Source organism: Phocoena phocoena, chromosome 10 (genome assembly GCF_963924675.1).
Source record: "Phocoena phocoena chromosome 10, mPhoPho1.1, whole genome shotgun sequence".
Classification (NCBI taxonomy): Eukaryota; Metazoa; Chordata; class Mammalia; order Artiodactyla; family Phocoenidae; genus Phocoena; species Phocoena phocoena.
The window spans coordinates 89,386,500-89,409,143 of NC_089228.1; the positions used below are offsets into that span (position 1 = coordinate 89,386,500).

Below are 22,644 nucleotides of genomic sequence, written 5' to 3' on the forward strand. Positions count from 1 at the left end.
TCACTTCCGCTGGTTTTCCAAAACACTGTAAAGAAATGGTCTCTGCTGATGGCAAAAGCCTGTAGGGGCTCCATTAAGTGGGTGGAGGAGCCATTTGCCCTGAAGAAGATCATTATTTTCTTCTGCAAACTATTCAGAATGACTTTTTTAAAAAAAAAATGTTACCTTAATAACATTAATAACAGAAATTTTTGTTTCTTGCCTAGACTTGTGATTCTGATACAGGATCCTTCTAGCCACATTCATTTTTAACATAGTTTCCAAATGACAAAAGTGGAATTTTTACCTTTGGAAGTGGGTTTAGAGATATTCCCATTGTGGTCTTGGTTGTTTGTTTTCATTGGACTGTGTGTTTCAGTCTCTTCTGGACACAAATAAACCTCAATGGGTCCTTGGGTACTTGCCAAATGTATTTGTAGGCTCTATGAACAGAAGAAGTGAGATAAGTTCAAACAGAAAGTTCTTTTGGAAATGAGAGCTATAGTAATCTTCATCAAAAAATGGAAAGTAAGGGTAATTTTCATTGTTCCTTTTGTTTCTCTACTGGCAGTCCACCTCAATCAATGACTGTCATCCTCTAGAGCAGGGGTCCGCAAACTGCAGCCCGAGGGTCAATCCTGTCCACAAACTGGCTTTGCAAATAAAGTTTTATTGGCAGAGTCACGCCCATTCCCCTTGTTTGTGTGTAGCCTCTGGCTGATATATTTTTTTTTTTCTTCTTTTCTTTTTTTCATGCTATGATGGCAGAGCTGGGCAGTTGAATAGTCCCAACAGACTGTAGGGCTCACACAGCCAAAAACATTTACTGTCTGGCTCTTTAAAGAAAAAGTTTGCTGACCCTTGCCAAGAGGAGGTGAATTTAAAAAATATATATATATTCCTTTTATGCAAACTGTTAGAAGGTCTTTTAAGTGTTCCAAATACGGTATTCCCATGTTATTATTCCTTAACAGTAGGGTTTTTTTTATGTTGAACTTTAATAGCCACTGGAGGAATAGTACTCTTAAGTGCTAGGAACTGAGTTTAATGAGAGAATGCAGTACACTTACATTTAAAATTCTTCTCTATCTAGGTCATAGAGCTATTATTATCATTTAAGGTGAGAACTCCACCCTAGATGGGAGCTTGCAAATTTCATTCTCTTTTTATTTTCTACACATTCTTTTACTACATTTCTGTATCTTTTATAGTCTAGGCCTATGTTATCAAAGTATATCTGAAAGCAATCACGAAACTATGCTCCTTATTTTCTTACAATATTCTAGTCTATCAATTAACCCGAAGTCCCATTTGATTTCTTTATAAATGATAAATTCTTAAAATGTCCTAAGATAAGTTAGGGAACTACTTTAAAACATTTATATCTCTGTCCATGGTGGGGACCACATCCAGGGTAATCAACGTAAAATTCCCCACCAGTTCAAATGGATCAGAACTACCATATAACAAATTATGAAAAAGAGAAAATACAAGAGGGACAGGGCCCCATATACCACTTTGAGTTGAATGCCCTGCTATGTTAAAATTAGAATTTTTGGGCACTCAATACATATCAAACTGTTGAAATGTTTTTAAAGTTAGGATTAAGTAAAACAGATGGGGAAGAACTATCAAGCTTTTAGGAGAATACAGACTTTAATCAGGAGTCAATGATTCTTTAACACCAGGCATTCCAAAAAGATCTCTACAGATGAACAAAGACGTTATCTCCTTACCTCTATTGGGTCAGGCACTTCAAGTCTTGTTTCTGGAGGGGCTTTCACAACTATAACAGTTTGGTCTTTAAGGCCACTAATTTTTCGAATATCTTGATATGTAACATAAGCTAACGTAATGAGTGTTAAGGAAATCTTCCAACTAATCATCTCGGATGTAACCATTATGAAGATAACAAAATAGATGCATGGAAAAATTTTTAAGTATTTTATTTCTTAGAAGAATATATCTGTCTCTCCTTCTAGATCTTTAAATATATGGGATCTTCCATGAATCTTCTTTTCTGGTTGTTATTCTAAACAACAAAAGAAGTGTCTAGCTTTTTTCTTTCCATTTCTAAGTTCATGGCTACTTAAGATATTAACATAAACACAGAAACAGAATAGTTAAAATAAACTCTCAAAAGAAAACTGGAACCCAATTTCGTCAGGGATTTTCAAACCAGGTTCCTCTGGAGCACAGGTATTGCATGAACTCCAATGAAGTACTCTGTCACTCAAATTGAATGATGGCAGATCCCAATTCACAGAAAAAATTTAAGCCCTATTAACCCTAATTTTGTTGAAACACCGGTAACTTCTATCTGCTACTTGATTATTAAAAAGTGTCAGCAGCCACCCAAATGAATGAATGAAATCTATGTATCAGCGGAAGAACTCCGAGTACTGCTCAGGCAGAGAGCTTGTTTCCTTAAGTGTACCTGGGCTGGTTGTGATTATATGTTGCCTACTGATAAGAGTGTCATTACTTCTCTGTTAGAAAGACTACCCTTTGTATGATATTATTAACTACAACATTTCAGTGTTCACAAGGAGGAAAGCAGCTTCCAGATGATCTGCAACCTAAATGATTTAGGAAAAGAGAGTAAAATAATATTTCAGTACTCTTGGTAGTTACTTCCGAGCACTGAACAATTCTTTAAAGTGCCCTGACAGTTAAACCTAAGAGGATATTACGAAAGAACATGGTACTTATTTTATGATAAAGTATTCATGCTAGCTTGCTTAGAGAGACAGGCTTTGACTTGGTACTACAAGAGGACAGGTTGCATAGCTTTCTCTTATAAGGGGCATGGAGTACCATAATTAACATACAATGTCTTTAGCCAGTTGCTTTTCATCTTAACTTACAAAAAATGCCTAGGATAAAACAGCAAATCACAACCCAACAAAAGCATTTCCGGAGGTAATATAATGTAGTGAATAGAGTCTGTGATCTAACATGTTAAATACAGAAACAGGGCTTAGAAAGCCTAGAGGAAATGATGTCCCTTAGATTAGTAGCTTTTTATTAGAAATTGCAGGAAGCTATGAACCTGCTGTCCAGAAAAAAGCACATTCACCCAAAATCTGCATGTACATTTAGGGGCATCTATCACAGACTATCATCTTTAAGTCTCAGTAGTTCAGACAACAGCTATTTCAGTGTTGAGCTTGACAGGACAGCTCACGCAGGATTCTGGGTTTTAGGTCATCATCTGTTTCATCAAGGAAGCCAATTGCTGTCTTTACAGAAGACCTGACAGTTACGAATTTTTACTGAGAACAGTGGGGAAACTGATAACTAGGTACTTACTCCACAGCCCACTGTCAAAAAGCTATTCGACAACCATTTATTAAAATAAAACCTCATCTACAATTACCCAACGTGCCGCAGGAAGGGAAATTTCAACACATTTGTGAGCAAGCTGTACCAAATTCGGAACTGGATGGCAAATGGAAATAAATTGTGCAAACGTATTCTCCCATCTCACAAACTTAAAAGTGCTTCCATTGGGGCTCCCTCCTTCTTGGGTTAGCAGCCCCCTGCAAGGAAGCTTTCATTTTCTGCAACAAAGGCACCAGAGAAAGCTAATGTAGGTGACAAGGCTGTAAGCTGCCCATCACATGGAACAGCCACGTCTCCTCCCCGAAGGGGCTCCCGAGTAAACAATGTAGGAAGCAGCCCAACTAGAGCTACTCTCATTTCTTCCGGTGTAAGCCCACTCTGGCCACCACGGGGAGGGGCGAGGGGGCGGTGTCCAATCAGCACGCCTCTTCCCCAGCTCACTAAGCATCAGCTGACAAGGTTAATCCTTTGGCCAACAGGAAATGAACAATCAGAGTTTCAAAAAAAACTGCTTAAGTTGGAAAATAAATGTCCCCATAACTCCAAGGGAAAGCCTACTAGAGATGAGACACTAGAAGAAACCGGGCAGGTCACATTTTATTTTCTAACGAAGATAAATGGGGAACTAAAATCAGAGATGGGATTATTTAAAATACTGGTTTTGTTTCCTACTAATAAGTGAGAAAATTGCAAAATCTTCTCGTCAGCATGATGAAGTAATCTCTCTCCTCTACGGTCTGAAGTGAGGTGATGAACAGTAAGTTCTCCTCAGGTGGTCAACAGATTGTCAGCCAGTTAAGAACAAGAGTTGGCTTTTTTTTTTTTTTGCAGTATGCGGGCCTCTCACTGTTGTGGCCTCTCCCGTTGCGGAGCACAGGCTCCAGACGCGCAGGCCCAGCGGCCATGGCTCACGGGCCCAACCGCTCTGCGGCATGTGGGATCTTCCTGGACCGGGGCACGAACCCGTGTCCCCTGCATCGGCAGGCAGACTCTCAACCACTGCGCCACCAGGGAAGCCCCAAGAGTTGGCTTTTTATATTTTTACTTCCAAGGACTAATGTGTGTGGATGAATGGATACGCTGAGATTTCTTAGGCCTTGAGGTGTTTCTGAAATCAGTTTTTGGTGCTGTGATTCAGCATAACGTGCTTTAAAAATTATAAAACGACTCTTCTATACTCTTTCAATCCCTTCAACTAGAGTTCAATTACAGATTCAACAAATTCCAATTGCCCCCAATAGCTGATGAAAAGAAAAGAGAATATGAGAACCCCAACAGTGACAGCTAACACCCACCTAAAACCTGGGAAGCCCAAGACGAATCTGCTGTTATCATTAATATGAATACTGACACCTTACATATCTCATTAATAGTGTTGCCTGGGCTTCCCTGGTGGCGCAGTGGTTGAGAGTCCGCCTGCCGATGCAGGGGACGCGGGTTCGTGCCCCGGTCCGGGAAGATCCCACATGCCGCGGAGCGGCTGGGCCCGTGAGCCATGGGCGCTGAACCTGCGCGTCCGGAGCCTGTGCTCCGCAACAGGAAAGGCTGCAACAGTGAGAGGCCCGTGTACCGCAAAAAAAAAAAAAAAAAAGAGGTACGATAGGATGCAGTCTAATGACTATCATTCCATAAATACTGAACACACACCTACACACACACACACACACACACACACGCTTACTTGTATGAAACGAGTAAAATTCTACCTTGTGCATAAAAGTCAGATCATCAACTCTGGAAATAGTCTAGAAGGCAGTAACCCCCGCCAAAGAGGTGGCACAAAGGATATCTTTGATTCTCTGAATCCTCGGTTAACAGTTTGAGGTCCAGGGTGCAGCTTTGGATCAGTTCATCTAATTTCTTCTCTTCCTGACTGAGCTCGGTCACTTCTTTAGACAGGCCTTGACACTGGGCCAGCATGCCCCCGTCCTCAGACAGACTGCAGCCCCTGGAAACCCAAACACAGACTCTGCATGGCTGCTCGACAGGCCAAAGGGGAGAGGGCGAAAGGGAGGGCTGGGAGAAACAGTCCTTTGGGTAAATGTCCCCTCTTGATGCAGGAGGTCACACTGTTTGTTAGCCAAGTGTTAAAATTAGAATGTTTATACATATTTTTCCGTACATAAAGTCCTTCACTTTTCACACCATAGAAATTAAGTGAAAGAAACACTGCTATTTTCAGGTTTCTTTCCTCCAGAGGAGGCTGTTTCTTCAGAAGACTCAAATTCAAAGGGCAAAAGGAGGCGGCTCCTTCCTGCCACATGCCTCCCAGCAGGGGGAAAAGAAACAGGGGAAAAAGGATAGAAAGACATAGCAAGATAGAAAAATTTGAAGAGAAAGATGGAATGGTTCAAATTTCAACCAAACGTCATCCAAAAAAAAAGCATGAAAGACGTAGGTAATTTCTGAGGGTCTTATACCAACAACTAAAAAGGAAAAGGAGGTGAAGAAAACAGGTATTTGTGCTGGATACAAGAACAAAACCCAGTTCCCAACAGGTTTGTCTCAACCACAGGCTAAAATGGGTCACTGAATTGTCATAAAATTCCAAAAAGTACATGTTCATTTTATCATGTTTGAAGTAATATTTTTTTCAAAGCCAACCGTAACAGATTTATTCCTTCCAATAATGCTTTCATAGTTCCTTCTGATACACTGGGTGTTCAGATGCTGTGTCCATAATTCACAAATGACATTATCATACATTTAATCATACATGTGGGTGTGTAGATGACAAGTATTATCATCCCGGTTTTCCAGAAGGAACCTTGACTCAATTTACACAGAAAGTGAGTTAATCGGCGATGAGAACCATCAATAAAGATACCTGACAACTGTGCGTACACACAGACGTGTTGATACACAGCCACAGATAGTTTCTAAACTCCTACTAGAGACAAGCCACAGACCTGTGTAAGCATCTATTAGATTACACATGTGAGCACACACGTAGATATCACGGTGACAGATGAACAGCGTTTTACTTTACAGATGCAGGGCTCCATTTAATCCCAGGATCCCCTTGCTTGAGGTTAATTGAATATAAACCCTTTTATCTCTGACAGCATCTAAACAGAAGGTCTCTTTGTAAAGAGACTTTGAACTTCTGGCTAGGAGTTGAGGAGGGAAGAGAGAAGGAGAGAGAAGTAGGAGAGAAAAGGAATGAAGTGTGGGCATGGGCGTGAAAGTTGGGCCTGGGAGAAACCCCTCTGCAGTTTGCAAGGACCCCAGAGCCAGTGAATTGCGGGCCCCGTGACTCATACTCACATCCACTGCACGTTGTTTTTAGACTTCTTCTTAATGAGGTGGATGCCTTCCAGTACATTGGTGATGTCATAAATCCTTCTCTTTTGCACCTTCAGCACCTCTGCTGCCTTGTTCAAATCCAAGACCCCATCAGGTGACTGGCTCAGTAGCTGAATGAACTTCTTGGTGAGCAGACCAAGTGACGTATCATACCGTGTTTTTTCTGAGGGAGATTTTGGAGCTTAAAGAAAAACAAAAGCCGAGCGGGTGGGGGGATAGGGGGAAAGGTAAAGAAATGAAGGGTTTCTTTGCAGTCAAGCAAGCCCCCATTCCCCCAGCTGCCCAGGTATTAGTGTTGGAAGCAAAGCTGTTGTCGCTGATGTTTGTGGTGAGTTATGGAAAGCTATGAAATTATTAGAAAAGGAAGGGATAGTAAAAACTCCTGTTTGATTAAAGCGTTTTACTGTGAATTTCTCGGTAGTTTCTACTTTGGCTTACCCTACTCCCTGGGGTCTAGTGAAGTATCTCACACATAGTAGGTGCTCAAAAATATCTGTTGAATGAATGAAAAAGTGCTGTAGCCTCATGGGATCAGCACATGTGGAGCCTAATTTGATGGGGTCCGGCTGTGAATCTCCCCAGCGTTTGCTGATGGGACCCAGACAGACCCATCCTAACGGCCCTTTCATACTCCAGTGTCTCTGTGTGTATATAACTTGTTCACCAACTTTTCAAAGAATGTAGATGAAGAATACCTGGAAAGGTCGTTCAGTCCAGTCTCCCCATCCCTCTGGAATGAACTGTCCTCATTTAATATTGCATTTATTCTCTTACAGGTGCACAGGTCAAGGGTTTAACTGAGTACGACACACAATTTGTGGATTGCCTAATTCATACACTATGGGATAGGAGAGGACAAAGTCTAAATTAATTTAGCCTTTGCATTAAATGCCAAAGATGTAAAGGACTATTTAGCTATTTCCAACCTACTTTTCTCTCTCTCCCAAAAGAAACAACGATTGTGCTTGATGGAAATGGAAACTAGCTGCAATTTGCTGGTCTCAATCAACCCTTACGCTGCCATACGCTGAACTCGAGATTTAGGCTGGCATAGACATCACCTACACCCAGCTAGCCCTGGTCCCTGAAGTAAGGTCCATGAAGGAAAGGTAAAGTTAGATTTGACTATGGAACAGTGCCAAAGAGCTTGTATTCTGAGTTGAAAAACGAAACGGCACACATCAAAAGAGGCCTCCCCTGCAGTCAGTATTCAGGTATCGGAGGGACTCTGTAAACCTCTCACTGGTTGTCTGCAGACATCATATTTATTTTTTGGATAGGCACAGGCAGAAATGAAAAAGAACCAAACATGCCAAAATTATCCACACCTTGGCATCCCTTCAGCCACAAGCTCTGAAAGTTGGGAGGCTCACACCCAAGACAGGAAGAGATCACGGAATCCTTACTTTTTGGACTATCTGGACTTCGGAGCGCAGCTCTTCCTTTGCCCTTGGGGGTTTTTAAACCATCTGAGAGGTACTGCTGACCGCTTTCTCCTAGCTCCAGCCTGCGCTTTGCCTGGAATAAGAGAGTACAGTCGTTGGTCGCTGGTCGTGTGGACGATCACAAGTGAAGCCGGACACCACAGGCTCGCGCCAGCCCCCGCTGGCCCCCTCCATTTCACTCAGGGTCTCGGTTCCCTCCAGCCGGGGCTCCGGCTCCGGAGGCGGAGCTCTCGCCACCTGGGCTCAGATGGACAAATCCAACCATCCTTCAGGGTTAGGCTCTGGAGCCACTTTGTTCATTTACTCATTGATTCAACAGACGTGCCAGGCATGGGGCTGGAGACTAAGAATACCGCAGGCATCACGGGACTTAAATTCACTTTTCCCCAGCAAACCTCTGCTTCTGTCTCCATCTCTGACCTGGGTTGAACCCCCTTCCTTGTGCTCCCCAAACACTCTGTGTTTATTGGTATCATAACACTTGCTGGATGTAAGAGTTATTTTACTTATCTGTTTCTCATTTCCTTTAAGGCAGGGACTGCTTCCCATTTATCTTTGTATACGCAGGGCTTGGTACAGAGCCTGGGTTTCTGTAGGTATTCAGTCTCACACACACACACACACACACTCTCTCTCTCTCTCTCTCTCTCTCTCTCTCTCTCTCTCTATATATATATATATATATATATATTCAATGAGAGAAAGGGTGATTGAATAGTAACACAACTGGTCACAGACTACAAATGCGCATTCATCAGAATAACAAACACCGCAAACACTCAATCCTGGGTTTCAACTAGGATTACCTTCCCCATTTGGTCATCAAACTGGGCAAACGAGAAGCTCTCACCCAAGTTTTTAATCTGATTTTTCATATAAAAATATGCACTTCATGTCTTTTATGTACTGGGCTCTGGGCGAAGGGAACAGAGGTAAGCAAGACAGATAAGAGTCCCTTGGTTCCTAGTGCGTAGAGTCCAGGAGAGAAGCCAGGTAATTATTAAATAAGTAACTGTTGAGTACTGACTGCATGGGTGTGAAGGGTGTTCGGACAGGGGTGGTACCAACTAGACGCCCACATGACAATGTGCATTTAGGCTCATTTCAGGGCGGATGCTTCTAATGAGGAGATTCACAATTTCAAAATAACTCCCCAAGACATAGAAACTGAAGTAACAACTTAGCAGCTGAACGCGTTCTGTTCACAAGCCACAGGCAGCTCATCCGATCTGACACGTGCTGTCCGTGTAAAACACACACTGGATTTCAAAACTTAGCACGAAAAAGGCTGAAAGAGCTCATGAATAATTTTTATGTTGATTACATGTTAAAATGATGCTGTTTCGGCTTTATAAAATATTACTAAATAAGATGCTATTAAAGTTATCATTTCACCACTTTCCGTATATATATACGGAAAATATATGTATCTTTTTACTACGTGGCTTGCATTAGTGGCACACATTATCTTCCTGCTGAGCAGTGCATCACCACTCCAAAGGCCTAGGAATGACAATTAGCAAATTAACTTTCTTCATTTCATTGTCTGCTCCCAAACACTCTTGCCAAATCCTTGTGTGGGCCTGTTGCTTTGGTCGGCCCAGTGAACATTCCTGCTTCATCAGGCAAAACTCCCTGCTTGTTCTTCGGGGAGCATCCCTTCCCTCTCACAGACTAAGAGTGGCCTGCTGCACACAGGTGACCCAGGCCGGGCTGGTCTTTATGCTCCATCCTCCCCCTCGCCCACAGTGATTGCAGTCCTTCTGGCACAGGACCAAAGCTCGTTGAACGAAGGCAACCCCAGGAATTTTTCTGGAACTACTGGTAGGAAGGGGTGCGCCTTCTTAGTAAGGTTGATATGCTGGTAGCAGGAAGCCACCTGGAAATGAGGCCTCCCCAGGGGAAAGCAGAGTGGAGAAACAGAGAGAAAGGGGTCTGAGGCCATCATTCAAAGCTCTGGGTCAGGTCATGCAGTTGGGCTCCCCCAGACTTTTCAGTTACATCAGTTACATTAGCCAATAAAGTCTCCTTTTAGCTCAAAGCACTTTGAGTTGGGCTCCTGAAAGTGTGGAGAATATGTGACAACCTGTGGAAATGGCTGAGTCAAGACGGGCTCCAGTGAAATGGGGAGCTGGCAGGCCTTGCTAATGACAAGGGGCCAGGTGTGTTGGTCACTTCTTTCCTGTGGCCTGCAGTAAATTACTACTGATAAGAGTCAAGCTTTGTAGAGGCTCACCTAAAAGTAGAGAAGGAGAAAACAGCTTTGCTTTGGAGGCTTTTTCTCAGTAGAAAGCAATCCAAGAAGATATACAGCTGTACTCTCTGCCCCTGCTAAAGTCCACAGAAGGAAGGCAAAATGGGCAAAGGGCTTGGGCCCCTGAGCTCCTGGCCCCTTAAGGCCTGCACTCTCCCTGCACCCTCAGTAAAGAACCACCCACCGGCCAGCAGCCTGGGGGCATGTCCTTTGTGCCTCCCCATGCTCAGCTACTGTTTCAAATTGCTTTGAGGTTAAGGCCTGTGGAAGCAGTGTGCTGTAGGCTGGGGAAATTCCAAGATCTGTTGCTAAGAAACTGCGATCTAACTTCAAGGACCAGAACTAGTCAGGTTGTGTGACTTTGGTAACCAAGCACCGAACCATAGAGTTGACAAATCTCAATACTGGATAGAAAATCTACTACATTTGAAAGGCACCAGAGGAAGCAAAGGCCTATGAGACCTCAGTCTTTAAGTGAATCAATCCCTAAACCTATAAGACTCACACCGAAAAGAAATGAGCTGTGAAAGAAAGGCAGCCCCAGAAAATCCTCCCAGAGAGTAGAAATCGGGGTGACCATCTTGGAGCCACAAGCAAGCCACATCTCCAGCAAGTCTCCAAGTGCCTGCTATTCCTGTTGGGGTGGGGGGGACATGACATGCTCCGGGAGGTGACCACCGTGTGTGATTTCCTCTTTTCCAAATGGATGTTTCTGTTGGGTTATCCTGTTACCTTTCCTCCACTGCTGAGTGAGTGGGGACTAAACTGGAACACATAGTACTTGTAGGTCCTAGATCTGACGGTGGGCACTGTAACTGGACTTCCTTTTGGGGAAGTGCTATGATGAAGCAGCATTACCTTGATGCTTACCTTAGCGAGTTCGCGCACACATGCTTGTTAAAACAAACAAGAAGCCAGAAGGGAGGATTTAAACAGGGCAGGTAGTCTCTGCCTACACCCCCTTGCCCTGGACAGAGCACCAGCGCAGATAAAAATCTCCTCTTGGAATTCAAATTTTCTGCTGTTCTTTGTTGGCTCCTGAAGATATGTGTAGTCCCCTGGTGTCATTTTTCCTCCGCCTGAAGAATGTCCTACAGCATTTATTTTAGTGTATGTCTGCTGGTGACAAATAATCTTAGTTTTATTTTTTCTGAAAACATTTCATCTTCATCTGTGAAGGATATTTTCAATGGATACAGAATTCTGGGTTGATTTTTTTTTTTCCTGTCAGCACTTTCTAGAGAATGTTCCATGTACACTTAAAACTAATAATAATATTGTAAGTCAAACACAATAAAAAAATCAAATCAAAAACAAGATCTCCTCTCGGTCATCTCAATTTTTGTTTGCTTTTAGTGTGAACGTCTTGCTGAACAGAGCGCTGCCCTGTTTATAAACAGACCTTCGTATTGCATGGCCCCTACCAGTACAGCAACTAACATATCTGGTGCTTAACAGGAGGCCCAGCCATTTGGTCCTAAGTAGGAGTAAAGGCCGAACATGAGTGACGCTATATAGATCACCCACAGGGCATCTGCCTGAGCTATTATCAAGGGTGGCTTTTACTAGAAAGGAAGTATGTGCTAACTATAGGACCTCAGCCCCGACTATGACAACATGCCTCTGCAAGGAACAGTTGCACCGTGACGCATTTCAGCAAATGTACGTATGAAAATATTAGGAGGAACTGTCAGGCAGCCGAGCAGTGGGCCGAGGGGAACATCCATGGTTTCCGTCTACCTGGCATTTGTTGCCCTAATTTTTCATTTGGGGAACTTCTCCACAGTTCTTAGTTCAGGTGGTTTCTCTTGAAAACAAACAGGCTTGAAAACAAAAGGCCTGACACTGTTCAACATCTTAGGCTGGCCCTTACTATCTAGGTTACAGAGGTGAGCACCTTAATCTGGGCCCACCAATCAGTGTAGTCCAGTCAGCTGGCGAATGTGACTGGTTTACGGGTGGTTTACCCATGACCAAAGCAGGATGAATCACTCAACGATGGGATTTTTGTTGGAAAGTACAGGGTTCTTTTCACTGGGAGTTATCAGGCTGGTAGGATGTAAGCCCGGAGCTACCTGGGAACTGAGCCCACAGAGAAGAAAGCAGAGTTAAGAGCTAGAGAGAGACTGCGTCCCAGTGCCTTCAAGGGAGGTACGAGATCTTACCAGTCCCAAAGACAGATCTACTAGACTTTCATTTGTGTGAGGTGAAGAATTCCCTTTTTTGGTAGGAGAAAACTGTTAGATTACTACCACTTGCAACCAAGAGTCCTAGATATAGGCTTTTAGTATGAACCATAATGCACTCAACATTTGAGCGCTTACAATAGGTCATACGCCAGGTTAATTGCTTTCCACTTGACTGTGTTATCTTATTTTTACAACAACCCCATAAGATAGCTGTTATTATTATTTCCTATTTTATAGGAGAAAATGGAGGTTTAGAGCTCTTAAATCACTTTTCCAAGATCCCCACAGCCAGTAAACAAGCCTACTTCAAAGTCCATGCTTATAACCACTCCATAAAATGATTGTGAAAGACTGCCATATAAAAATAGTTGAAAAGTTATATTAAGTTGATACCATCTTACTTTATGATCAACTTAAGTTTTATTTTATTCATAATTAAAAAAAAATCCTTTCCTTTACATAAAATGCACATGGTAATTCAAACAGCACAAATGGATATACATGGGTAGCAAACCTTTCTCCCAGGGACTTCCCTGGTGGTGCAGTGGTTAAGAATTCACCTGCCAATGCAGGGGACACGGGTTCGATCCCTGGTCCGGGAAGATCCCACATGCCGCAGAGCAACTAAGCCCGTGCACCACAACTACCGAGCCTGTGCTCTAGAGCCCGCGAGCCACAACTACTGAGTCCCCGTGCCACAACTACTGAAGCCCACAGGCCTAGAGCCCGTGCTCTGCAACTAGAGAAGCCACCGCAATGAGAAGCTCGCGCACCACAACGAAGAGTAGCCCCCCATCTCTGCAACCAGAGAAAGCCCGTAAGCAGCAACGAAGACCCAGCGCAGCCAAAGATAAATAAATAAATAACATAAAAATAAAAAACCAGACTGTGTGTTTCATAACCATTAAAAAAAAAAAACTTTCTCCCACTCTTTTTAGTCTTTTTAAATTTTTTATTGGAGTATAGTTGATTTACAATGTGTCTTTCTCCCACTCATGATCCCCAGTTCCTTTCCTCAAAGGCAAGCACTACGAAGTTACTTAGATATCCTTTTAGATGGTCTAGGTAAATACAAGTATATATATATATATATACACACAGTTTTATACCACCACACCTTATAAAATGTTTTTTACACAAATGGTAGCAAACCGCACACTATTAGTAGCATGTCTCAGAGTTTGGTCCCTATCCGTACACAGAGAATGACCTTATTTTTTAGAGCTTCATAATATTGTATTCATTAATATACCATGATTTGTTTACTTAGCCAGACACCTACTAATGGACACTCAACACTCCTCTGCTATAACCACTTTCCCGATAAATATTCATGACGGCACTGTGGGGTAGGCATTCCTATACCCATCCTGCACTGAGGCAGAGAAGTTAAGGATTTACCTGAAGTCTCAGTTAATCAGTCACAGATACCAGGATTGAACCCAGGTCTGTTCAAATAATTTGTCAGTGACCACGACTTCCCTGGACTGATTGAGATGTCCCTCCTTTGCTGCCATAGCAATTTCTGGGCTGCTGGGGCATGACTTCACCATCGTAACACATATATACTCCAGGTTTCTGCACTGGACCTGAGTGCAATCTCAGGTCTTAAGTAACTTAGTTTTCCCAGAGCCTTACATATGGCATGCACTCAGTCAAATTGACTTATTTATTTTGAATGAACCAAGGAATAAATTCCCGAAGTCTCTTGGCAGGTAAATCACAAAGCTCCAACATTACCAACCTGTAAAGGGGATACTTAAATATATATATTTACACACGCTGGAGATTAATCTACATGTTTGGAAAGATTTTCAAGAAATATAAAGGGGGAAAAATTAAGGTTGCAGAAGGCTATGTATAATATGATCTCATAGGGGTAAAAAAACTATAAAACTATATAGATCTCAATATGAAAATTTCCATGTATCCATGAGGAAAAAGGTCTGGAAAGATCCACATCAAATGTTAATGGAGATTATCTCTGAGAAGTAAAATTAAATATGAGGTAATGATTTCATGTTTATAGCTGTATAATATTTGGTTGGGTTTTACAAAGTGATATGTCTATATACATATTAAATTTATATCTTTCAAACTAACACTTCCACTTTTTGGAATACATTCTGAGAACATTTATGTTGCTTCTAGGGTTTGTCTATTAAAAACAGCACAGCCAGTTTCTTGAATATTTATACGTTTCTACTTATGTCCAACATAAATGCCCAATCTCAGAAGAAAAATTCAGTAAGCTATTGTACATTTATATAATGGAATGTTATGCAAGTAATAATGATATACTTCTATATAGGTAAGTCTTTTTTTAAAAAGTGTGAGTAGTAAAATTTTATTTCTGTGGGGAAACTATATGCATAGAAAGAAAGTAAGTCAGGATATATAACAAACAGTTTAAGAGTATTAATCTTTGGGTGGTAGGATTATGGTGACTTTATTTCTTCTTCTTAACTTTTAATATTACTAAATCACTTTAAAGTGAGTGTGGGTTTCTTGCATAACAAAACAAAAATCTTTTCCATTTGGAGTTCAACAAAAGAGGTCTGGTGGTTTATACCCATTCAATGTGTACAGATACGGGTTCAAAACATAAATGGGGTATGCTACCAGAATGCACATCCTATTTTCACGGTGGGAAAGAAAGTGGTGTTCTTATCTGCCGTTCAACTGAGTCACAGGAAAAAATTAAATCAAGAAAAAGGCATGCTGGCTGTAGGTTAACAAATTGTGAACACTAAAATAAACTCCCTTTACCCCAGTTAATAGATCTGGGCAAGGGAAAGAACTAGATATACGATACATTTTGTCTCAAAGCCAAGGGTGAGACAGGGTATTTTGAACAGAGGAAGAAGGGAAATAGAGGAAAATGGAGATTAAACCAGTAGCATGAGGACCAGATTAAACACAATACTGAAATAACCCAAAGGAGGGGACCTCCAGCTTGAGACTAGACCACAGTTGAGACCCACTTGGATTCTGGCCATTAGGTCAGTGGCTGAGGGCACGAGGATTTTAAGAAAAGAATACTTAGTTTCCAGCTGTGACTATATATTAACTCAATCTGGTTAACCATTTAAAAAGGGAGTGGGACTTAGGGGCCTTAAGCAGGCTGTCCAAGCACAACCAGAAGCACGGAGACTTGGAAGGGCCCCAGTTTGGAGGTGCTGGTGGCAGGGAGGGGGGCTCTGATGCAGAGGATAAAGAAAGGGCCAAATCATGGTCCCTTACATGCCAGGCGAATAACCACACTCCCAGCATCAACCTTTCATTGATATAAGGTTACCTAAGATGAAGAGCTCTGAGGTCTCCTCTGGAGTTGCTGTTGTTGTAGTTTTCCCCCCCAGCAATAGGTAAGTTCAGAACCTATCAAGAGCAGCGTCTCTATGAGCTGTTAGGTGGGGAGCTTAATCAGAAACCAATATATCTCAGAGAACTGATGAACTGAAGAGCACGCCGGAAGCTCAGACGGAGGTAACCTGGCACCAGGAGTAGCTAGTATGCATTTTATCTTGGTGGAGATTTCCCCTTACATTCCACATCCCAGCCACCAGCAGTTGGTGGGCTGAATATTCTCCTTTCTCAAGAGGTGTCCCTCTCCACGCCTGCCCCACTGTCCCAGGCAGATCCCCCCATCATTTCTCACTGGATTACTAGAATGGATCCCAAACTTGACCATTTTTCTCCTTTTGATTTTTAAACTACAGATCTAGGCGTTTTAACTTCACTCTAACTTGTATTTGTGGACTGGTTGGGGAATCTAACCACGTACATATGAATGTTTCTAAAGGAAAAGGAATCTCAAACTGATGTCTAACTTTGGAATAGAAGCCATTTACTTATGAACTGGTGACTGCCTTCCTTTTTATATCACTTAAAAAAATAATTTAAAAATAAATAGATGCACATGATTTTTTAAAAAATCCACGAGTTCAGGGATCTACCTCGCCAAGGGAACACATTTTACTATTTTTCCTGGAGGTCACCTCCCTATTTCTAAGTAAAATAAGCTTACACAGACATTTCTAGTTACTATGAAGACTTCCTTCAATGATAAGACAGCTACCTTTCTTCCACCCTTTCTCCCAATAGTGACATCAGTATTTTTGTTTAAATTAAAAGCCAGTGCTGCGCATTTTGACTAGATAAATATTGTTCCCTCAGAGTCAAACAGGATACTGAGAATGCGTTTCCTTTTTGTAAAGTTCGTTTGTTTTCTTTGGAGTTCCCGATTGTCTTTCCCGCTTGTTGGCACCATCTGCCTTCACCACATCTTCAACTTTTTCCAACTCGCCATCATATCAGATATGCTATCAAGTCCCCACTTTTTCTCCCTGAAGCTCTTGGACCTCCTGCTGTCTAGACCCTGCGCGGTTCTCCGGGTCATTGCATCGCTGTCATTCTGCAGTTTTCCCTCACCACATACAGTGTTGAAGCCTGAGGGGGACATTTGTCATTTTATTTGACTGCCCAGCCTCTGAACCTTCCCTGCCCTCCTGTGGGTTAGGAAATTCCCCACTTTGTCAATCTTGATGGAAGGCACAGCCACCTTCTTACCGTTGGTCCCAGGGCAGGCCACCCCAAAATATGCCTCAATAACACAATGATTATTTTGAATTAAATTGGAGAAACAGCTGGAAAAAAAAATACTTTGACTCCCCGTCCCCCATGAAAGTGGGAAATAAATCTCCCACGTGAAGGTATAAAAAGCATCCTTATCATCGGAATTAGGGAATTCAAGGCTAAGGGAGCCGTATAAACAAACTTTGTTACTTCTTCATTAGTATGCTACCCCAAGTACAAGCCCCTTGGTTTTGTTAAATCTTCACAAATAATTGTTTCTTCGTCTAAAAATGACATATAAACAGTCTGCTTTGGTCACTTTGGGGGTCCCATTCCTCTGAGACGTCCGTGCATATGAATTAAATTGGTTTTTTTTCCTCCTCTGTTAATCTGTCTTGTGTCAATTTAATCATCAGACTAGCCAAAAGAACTCAGGAGGGGTGGGGGAAGAATTCCCCCCTCTTGAATCAACCATAGAAATTGAAGACCCCCAATCCTTTCTCCCAGCTTCCCTGGAACCTGGGCTAGGGCTACCTAGGCTGGGACAGGCGGTCACACCCACCCTAGATTCGGAGTCTGGAGTTGCTCCTGCAAAACGGCAGAGCGGAGGTGATGGCTGTGGTTGGATGTCTTAGCTGTGGTTCTGGCTAGGGACACTTCCTTGTTCCTGCCTGTTTGCCAAGCCTAGTTCTCTAATCTTCCTGACAATTCAGCGAGTTATCCAATATCCTTTCAATAAACATCTTTTCTGCTTCAGTTGGCCAGAGTTGTGTTCAATTGCTTGCAACAGACTCAGTTCCCTGATCCCGCTGTTAACCCATTGTTTTCCTGGAACATATCCGAACAGTAGTATGGAAGAGAAAATTTGAGCCCTTATATGTCTGAAATGCGTATTTCACCCTCACATTTGACAGTCTGTCTAAGAATTTAAGGCTGAACATCTGTTGCCCTCAGAACTCTGAAGGCACTGCTCCTGGGGTTTTGATATCCAGTGTTGATGATGAGAAACCTGCAGCCGCAGATTCTCATTCCTTTGAAGCTATTCGATTTTTAACCTCCCTGAAAGCGTCCAGGCCTGTCTTAACATTTATTGTAAAATTTCATAACACGTATTCAGGTGTGCATCGTTTTCTCACTCACTGCGTGAGGAAATCATGGGCTTCTAGAAACTACGTGCTTGGCCTTCAGCTGTGAGAAACATGTATGTTGTAAACCATTCCCTCTCATTGTCTTGGTCTAAGCTTTCTGGAATTCCTATTCCTCTTGGATTGATCCTCTAAAGCTTTTATTTTCTATTTTCCATGTCTTTTTTGTTGTTGTTCTACTTACTGACATCAAATTTACTTACTTGCTTACATCAAATTTAGCTTTTACTTGACTTAAAAAAAAATGGGAAACTAGATTTTTAGTTTCCAAGAACATTTGTTTTGCTCCCTGATCAACCTATTTTTATAGCATCTTGTTTTATGAATAGCATAGCCTCTCCAACACCACTAAGTATTTCTTTTAAAGTCTTCTTTTGTTTCCTGTTTCATTTGTTTTCTTCATAGTCATAACTACCTACCCCCCCTCCAAAAAAAAAAAATCTTGGTCTCACTCTATAGTGTAGTCTTTTCTCAAATGTCTCACCAAGCTTTGTGTCTTTAAGACACATATTTGAGAATAAAACAGTACAGTGACAACTGGGAGCTGTATGATTCAAGTTGAGGTGATGCCTTTAAGTGCCAGAATGGAGCCAATCAATTTATTTTGAGATTTCTCAAAAAATTATTTGTCTGGGGAAAACTCTTCTGGTTTCTGGACATTAATTCTGCATGAAGACCTTGATGAGAATCCCCTTTTATCTCTGGTTTTGTCACACGAGCTTCTGTGACTCTCCAGAGTCGACCGATACCCTCTTTGGTCATGGCTTCCTCTGTTCTACTTAATGATCGCCGCTCCTCTACCAGTTCTCTGTGTTCCAGAGATCTGTTGGATTATCTTGGCCACGAAAAGCCCCCCTTTCATTTTCTTTTATTTCTTAAATTAATTTTTATTGGAGTATAGTTGCTTTACAATGTTGTGTTAGTTTCTACTGTACAGCAAAGTGAATCAGCTATACATATACATATATCTCCTCTTTTTTGGATTTCCTTCCCATTTAGATCACCACAGATCATTGAGTAGAGTTCTCTGTGCTATACAGTAGGTTCTCATTAGTTGCCCCCCTCTTATTTTCAATGACTAAAAAAATTGTTTACTATTGTTTTCACAGAGTTTCAAGAGAAAGAAGATAAATACGTGTGACAATCTGCCTTTCTGAACCGTAAGTGTCCCTCTATGTGTTTAATTCTCATTCATCAGCAAGTGGTATTGATGGGTCTCTAAGTATAAGGCACTGTGCCTGGCACTTTGTATCAGTATATGAACTCAAATAATAGAGGCAATTGTTTCTTTTGCAAATGCTGAAGCCCTAATATCTTTCCTACCTAAGTCTCTACCCCAACAATTAGATGTTGATCTTAAAAAGCCAAGACCTCTGAAAACCTTTTATAGATTATTTCTCTATCTATCTATCTATATATATCAAACTAAAAGTAAATGGGTAAGAAGCTTAAGAGAAAGGCCTGATTAATAAATTACATAGACCTAACGTTACTCAGATGAAATAAGAAAAATGAGTAATACTTTTACTAATAAGAAACACTATGATGACCCTTTTTATCTGTGAGTCATAGAGGTCTCTAAATCAGAGTGGGCAAAAGGTTTTTATCCTCCATGCAATGCTTAAGCTTTATTATTCCCTTCATTATTCCCTTCGAAGTCTGACTTTTCTATGCTTTTACAGAAAAATAAACGGCAGGGAAAATGGTGCAATTAAATCGCTAACTTAAAAGACAGTTTTACATTTATTCATATGTTCATAATGTGTTCTTCTGTAATTTAAATGATTGCTAGCCTTAAATATGTAGCTATTGTCCATAAAATGGAATTTAAGAATTCTTCTCTTCAGACATCTGAATTTCCAATTTGGAGGTTGGCAAAAGTATTTAAAATATATTCAGTGATGGGCAGTTAGGAAGCTTAAGCTCTCATTCTGCTGCTCAGATGTCTCCCTGCAGTAGTGTACTTGAATCTCCCACTCGAGTACTATTTAATCTCTACATCCCTCTTCAATTGCTAGTTTTGGTCTTAAGATTTTACCTCACTTCAACAGCAGTGCAATAAACCAGGAAGTTGGCAAACGTTTTCTGTAAAAGAAAAGGTAGTAAATATTTTAGACCTTGTGGGACACAGCTCTGTTGTAGCCTCTCAACTCTGCTATTGTAACAAGAAAGGAGCCAGAACCCACACATGAATGGGTCTGGCTGTATTCCAATAAAACTTTATTTAAAAACAGGCAGTGGACAAGATATGGCCCGCAGGCCACAGTTTGTGGACTCATGGGATAAATCATTATCCTCTTAAAAATTTTCATTATGTTTTATCAAAGGACATCTATGTTGCTCATACCAAACACTAAAATTTTATGAAGTGAGAAAGCCAATCATCTTCTGGGTTAATGAAAGTACATCTCTGTCATGCTTTGTGTTATAGGTGAGTACTTGAAACAAGTACTAAAAATAAAAGCAAATTTGAGCTATCCATCTGAATAGGTGGACCTAATACCATCCATGGAAAACAATGATAATTAAACCCACGAAGATACTCCTTTCTGTGTCCTCAACCATTCACCACTAAAAAGATAGTTTATGTGTGCGATAAAGGGCTATAAATAAATCCTTACTATGGGTTTGACAGATCAATTTTAGACAGCATTAATTCAATTGCTTCATAACTAGCACCAATAAAGTCTGTCCGTAAACTCTCTCCCACTGAGTTACTGTTAACACATGAGGGTAACTGTTCTGAATCTAAACTGGTTGAGTTCGCAGAAGCTTACTTCGGAGCGTAGCTGCTAAAATGGCTTGCAGCACAGCAGCTGGTACTTAAATCTCAGAAAAAGGGCATGTGTTTATCACTCAGGCTCCAAAGGACAGGGCACTTGGCTCTGGAGGACATAGTTTCACAAACTATCTCCTGGTGCAGGAGCATGATAAATGGACTTCAAGAAGTAAGAATGGTTTTGGAAGACTTATGACCCTAAGAACCAACTGAAGAACTCCCTCTTAAAGTAGTAAAATATTACTTTAAGAAATACAAAGAACTGGGTTTCCCTGGTGGCGCAGCGGTTGAGAGTCCGCCTGCCCATCAGGGGACACGGGTTCGTGCCCCAGTCCGGGCAGATCCCACATGCCGCAGAGCGGCTGGGCCCATGAGCCATGGCCGCTGAGCCTGCGCATCCAGAGCCTGTGCTCCACAAGGGGAGAGGCACAACAGTGAGAGGCCCGCATACTGGAAAAAAAAAAAAAAGAAATACAAAGAACTGAAAGCTGACATCTGCTAGTGTCAGGAATATCCAATACTTGTACAATTGACCTGATGGCCAAAAAGTGCTGCTTTCCTGCTCACTCAACTTTCATTTAGTGGCAAACTCTAATCCTGTATTTGAGGTCTGGGAGTTGCCAGGCTGTAGTACAGTAAGGAGGAGCCCAGGTAGAGGCTGATACACTCCCTGAGTTTAGAAGATTTTGCTGAGAGTCTGGGGAGATCAAAATAGCTAGAATTTGGACAGAGGACCAAAAAGGAAAGAATATTCAGAGACAGAAACTTGGAAATCCGCAGAAGGCACCTTGGATTCAGTAGACCCCTGATCAGTGCATGCATGTGAAGAAACTACCCAAGGCTAGGAAAAACAAACTCCTGAAAGGAATAGAAAACAGTGCCTAGAGCTCCCACAGGGCCTGAAACTGCAGGCACATTGTTCCTATAATTGTTCTCAGACTGAAAAAAAAAAAAAATCCTCATAATTCATGAGGCATAGGGTAGAATACTCAGAAGGGTGTTGTCTCATTGGTGAGGCAAAATTAGCCCTTGAATAAACACTGCTCTGGTCCCACCTAACAAAGCAAGACCTGAAAGATCAAACTGTTTCTAAGAAACTTAACTGCATCTCAGAATAAAATTCAAGAATATTTACAGAAGTACAAAAATGTCTAGCACCCAACAATGATTATCATCTAACCAGAGATTACCAGGGTTCCAAGGAAGCATGAAAATCCCACCCATATTCAGGAGAAAAAAAAAAAAATCCATCAACAGAAACTGACCTAGAACTAACACAAATATTAGAATTAGTAGATAGATAAAACTTAATGCAACTATATTCCATATGTTCAAAAAGTTATGTAGAGACATGAATGACATAAACCTACAGATTCAAGCTCAATAAATCTCAAACACAAGAAATATAAAGAAAACTATATCAAGGCACATCACAATCGAATTGCTCAAAATCAGTGACAAAGAGAGAAAATCTTAAAAGCAGTCAGAGGGGTAAAAAAAAAAAAAAAAAAAAGGCACGTTACAAACAGAGAAATAAATGGAAGGGAGGTTTCTCATTTGTAACCATGTAGTCAGAAGATAGTGGAGCAACATCTTTAAAAGCATTGATCGAAACTGTCAAACCAGA

At 41.5% G+C, this 22,644-nt stretch overlaps 1 protein-coding gene across 1 annotated transcript in view; it reads right to left on the bottom strand.

Annotated features, from left to right (window-relative positions):
- Positions 1 to 22,644, bottom strand: part of E2F3 (E2F transcription factor 3) — a 76,844-nt gene that overhangs the window by 1,191 nt on the left and 53,009 nt on the right. Inside the window, exons 2-6 of the mRNA XM_065885663.1 lie at positions 8,037 to 8,148; positions 6,592 to 6,811; positions 5,114 to 5,272; positions 1,716 to 1,830; positions 287 to 422 (exon numbers count right to left, since the gene is read on the bottom strand). Of these exons, the coding sequence (XP_065741735.1) occupies positions 287 to 422; positions 1,716 to 1,830; positions 5,114 to 5,272; positions 6,592 to 6,811; positions 8,037 to 8,148 (742 nt within the window). The remainder of the gene's footprint in view (positions 1 to 286; positions 423 to 1,715; positions 1,831 to 5,113; positions 5,273 to 6,591; positions 6,812 to 8,036; positions 8,149 to 22,644) is intronic.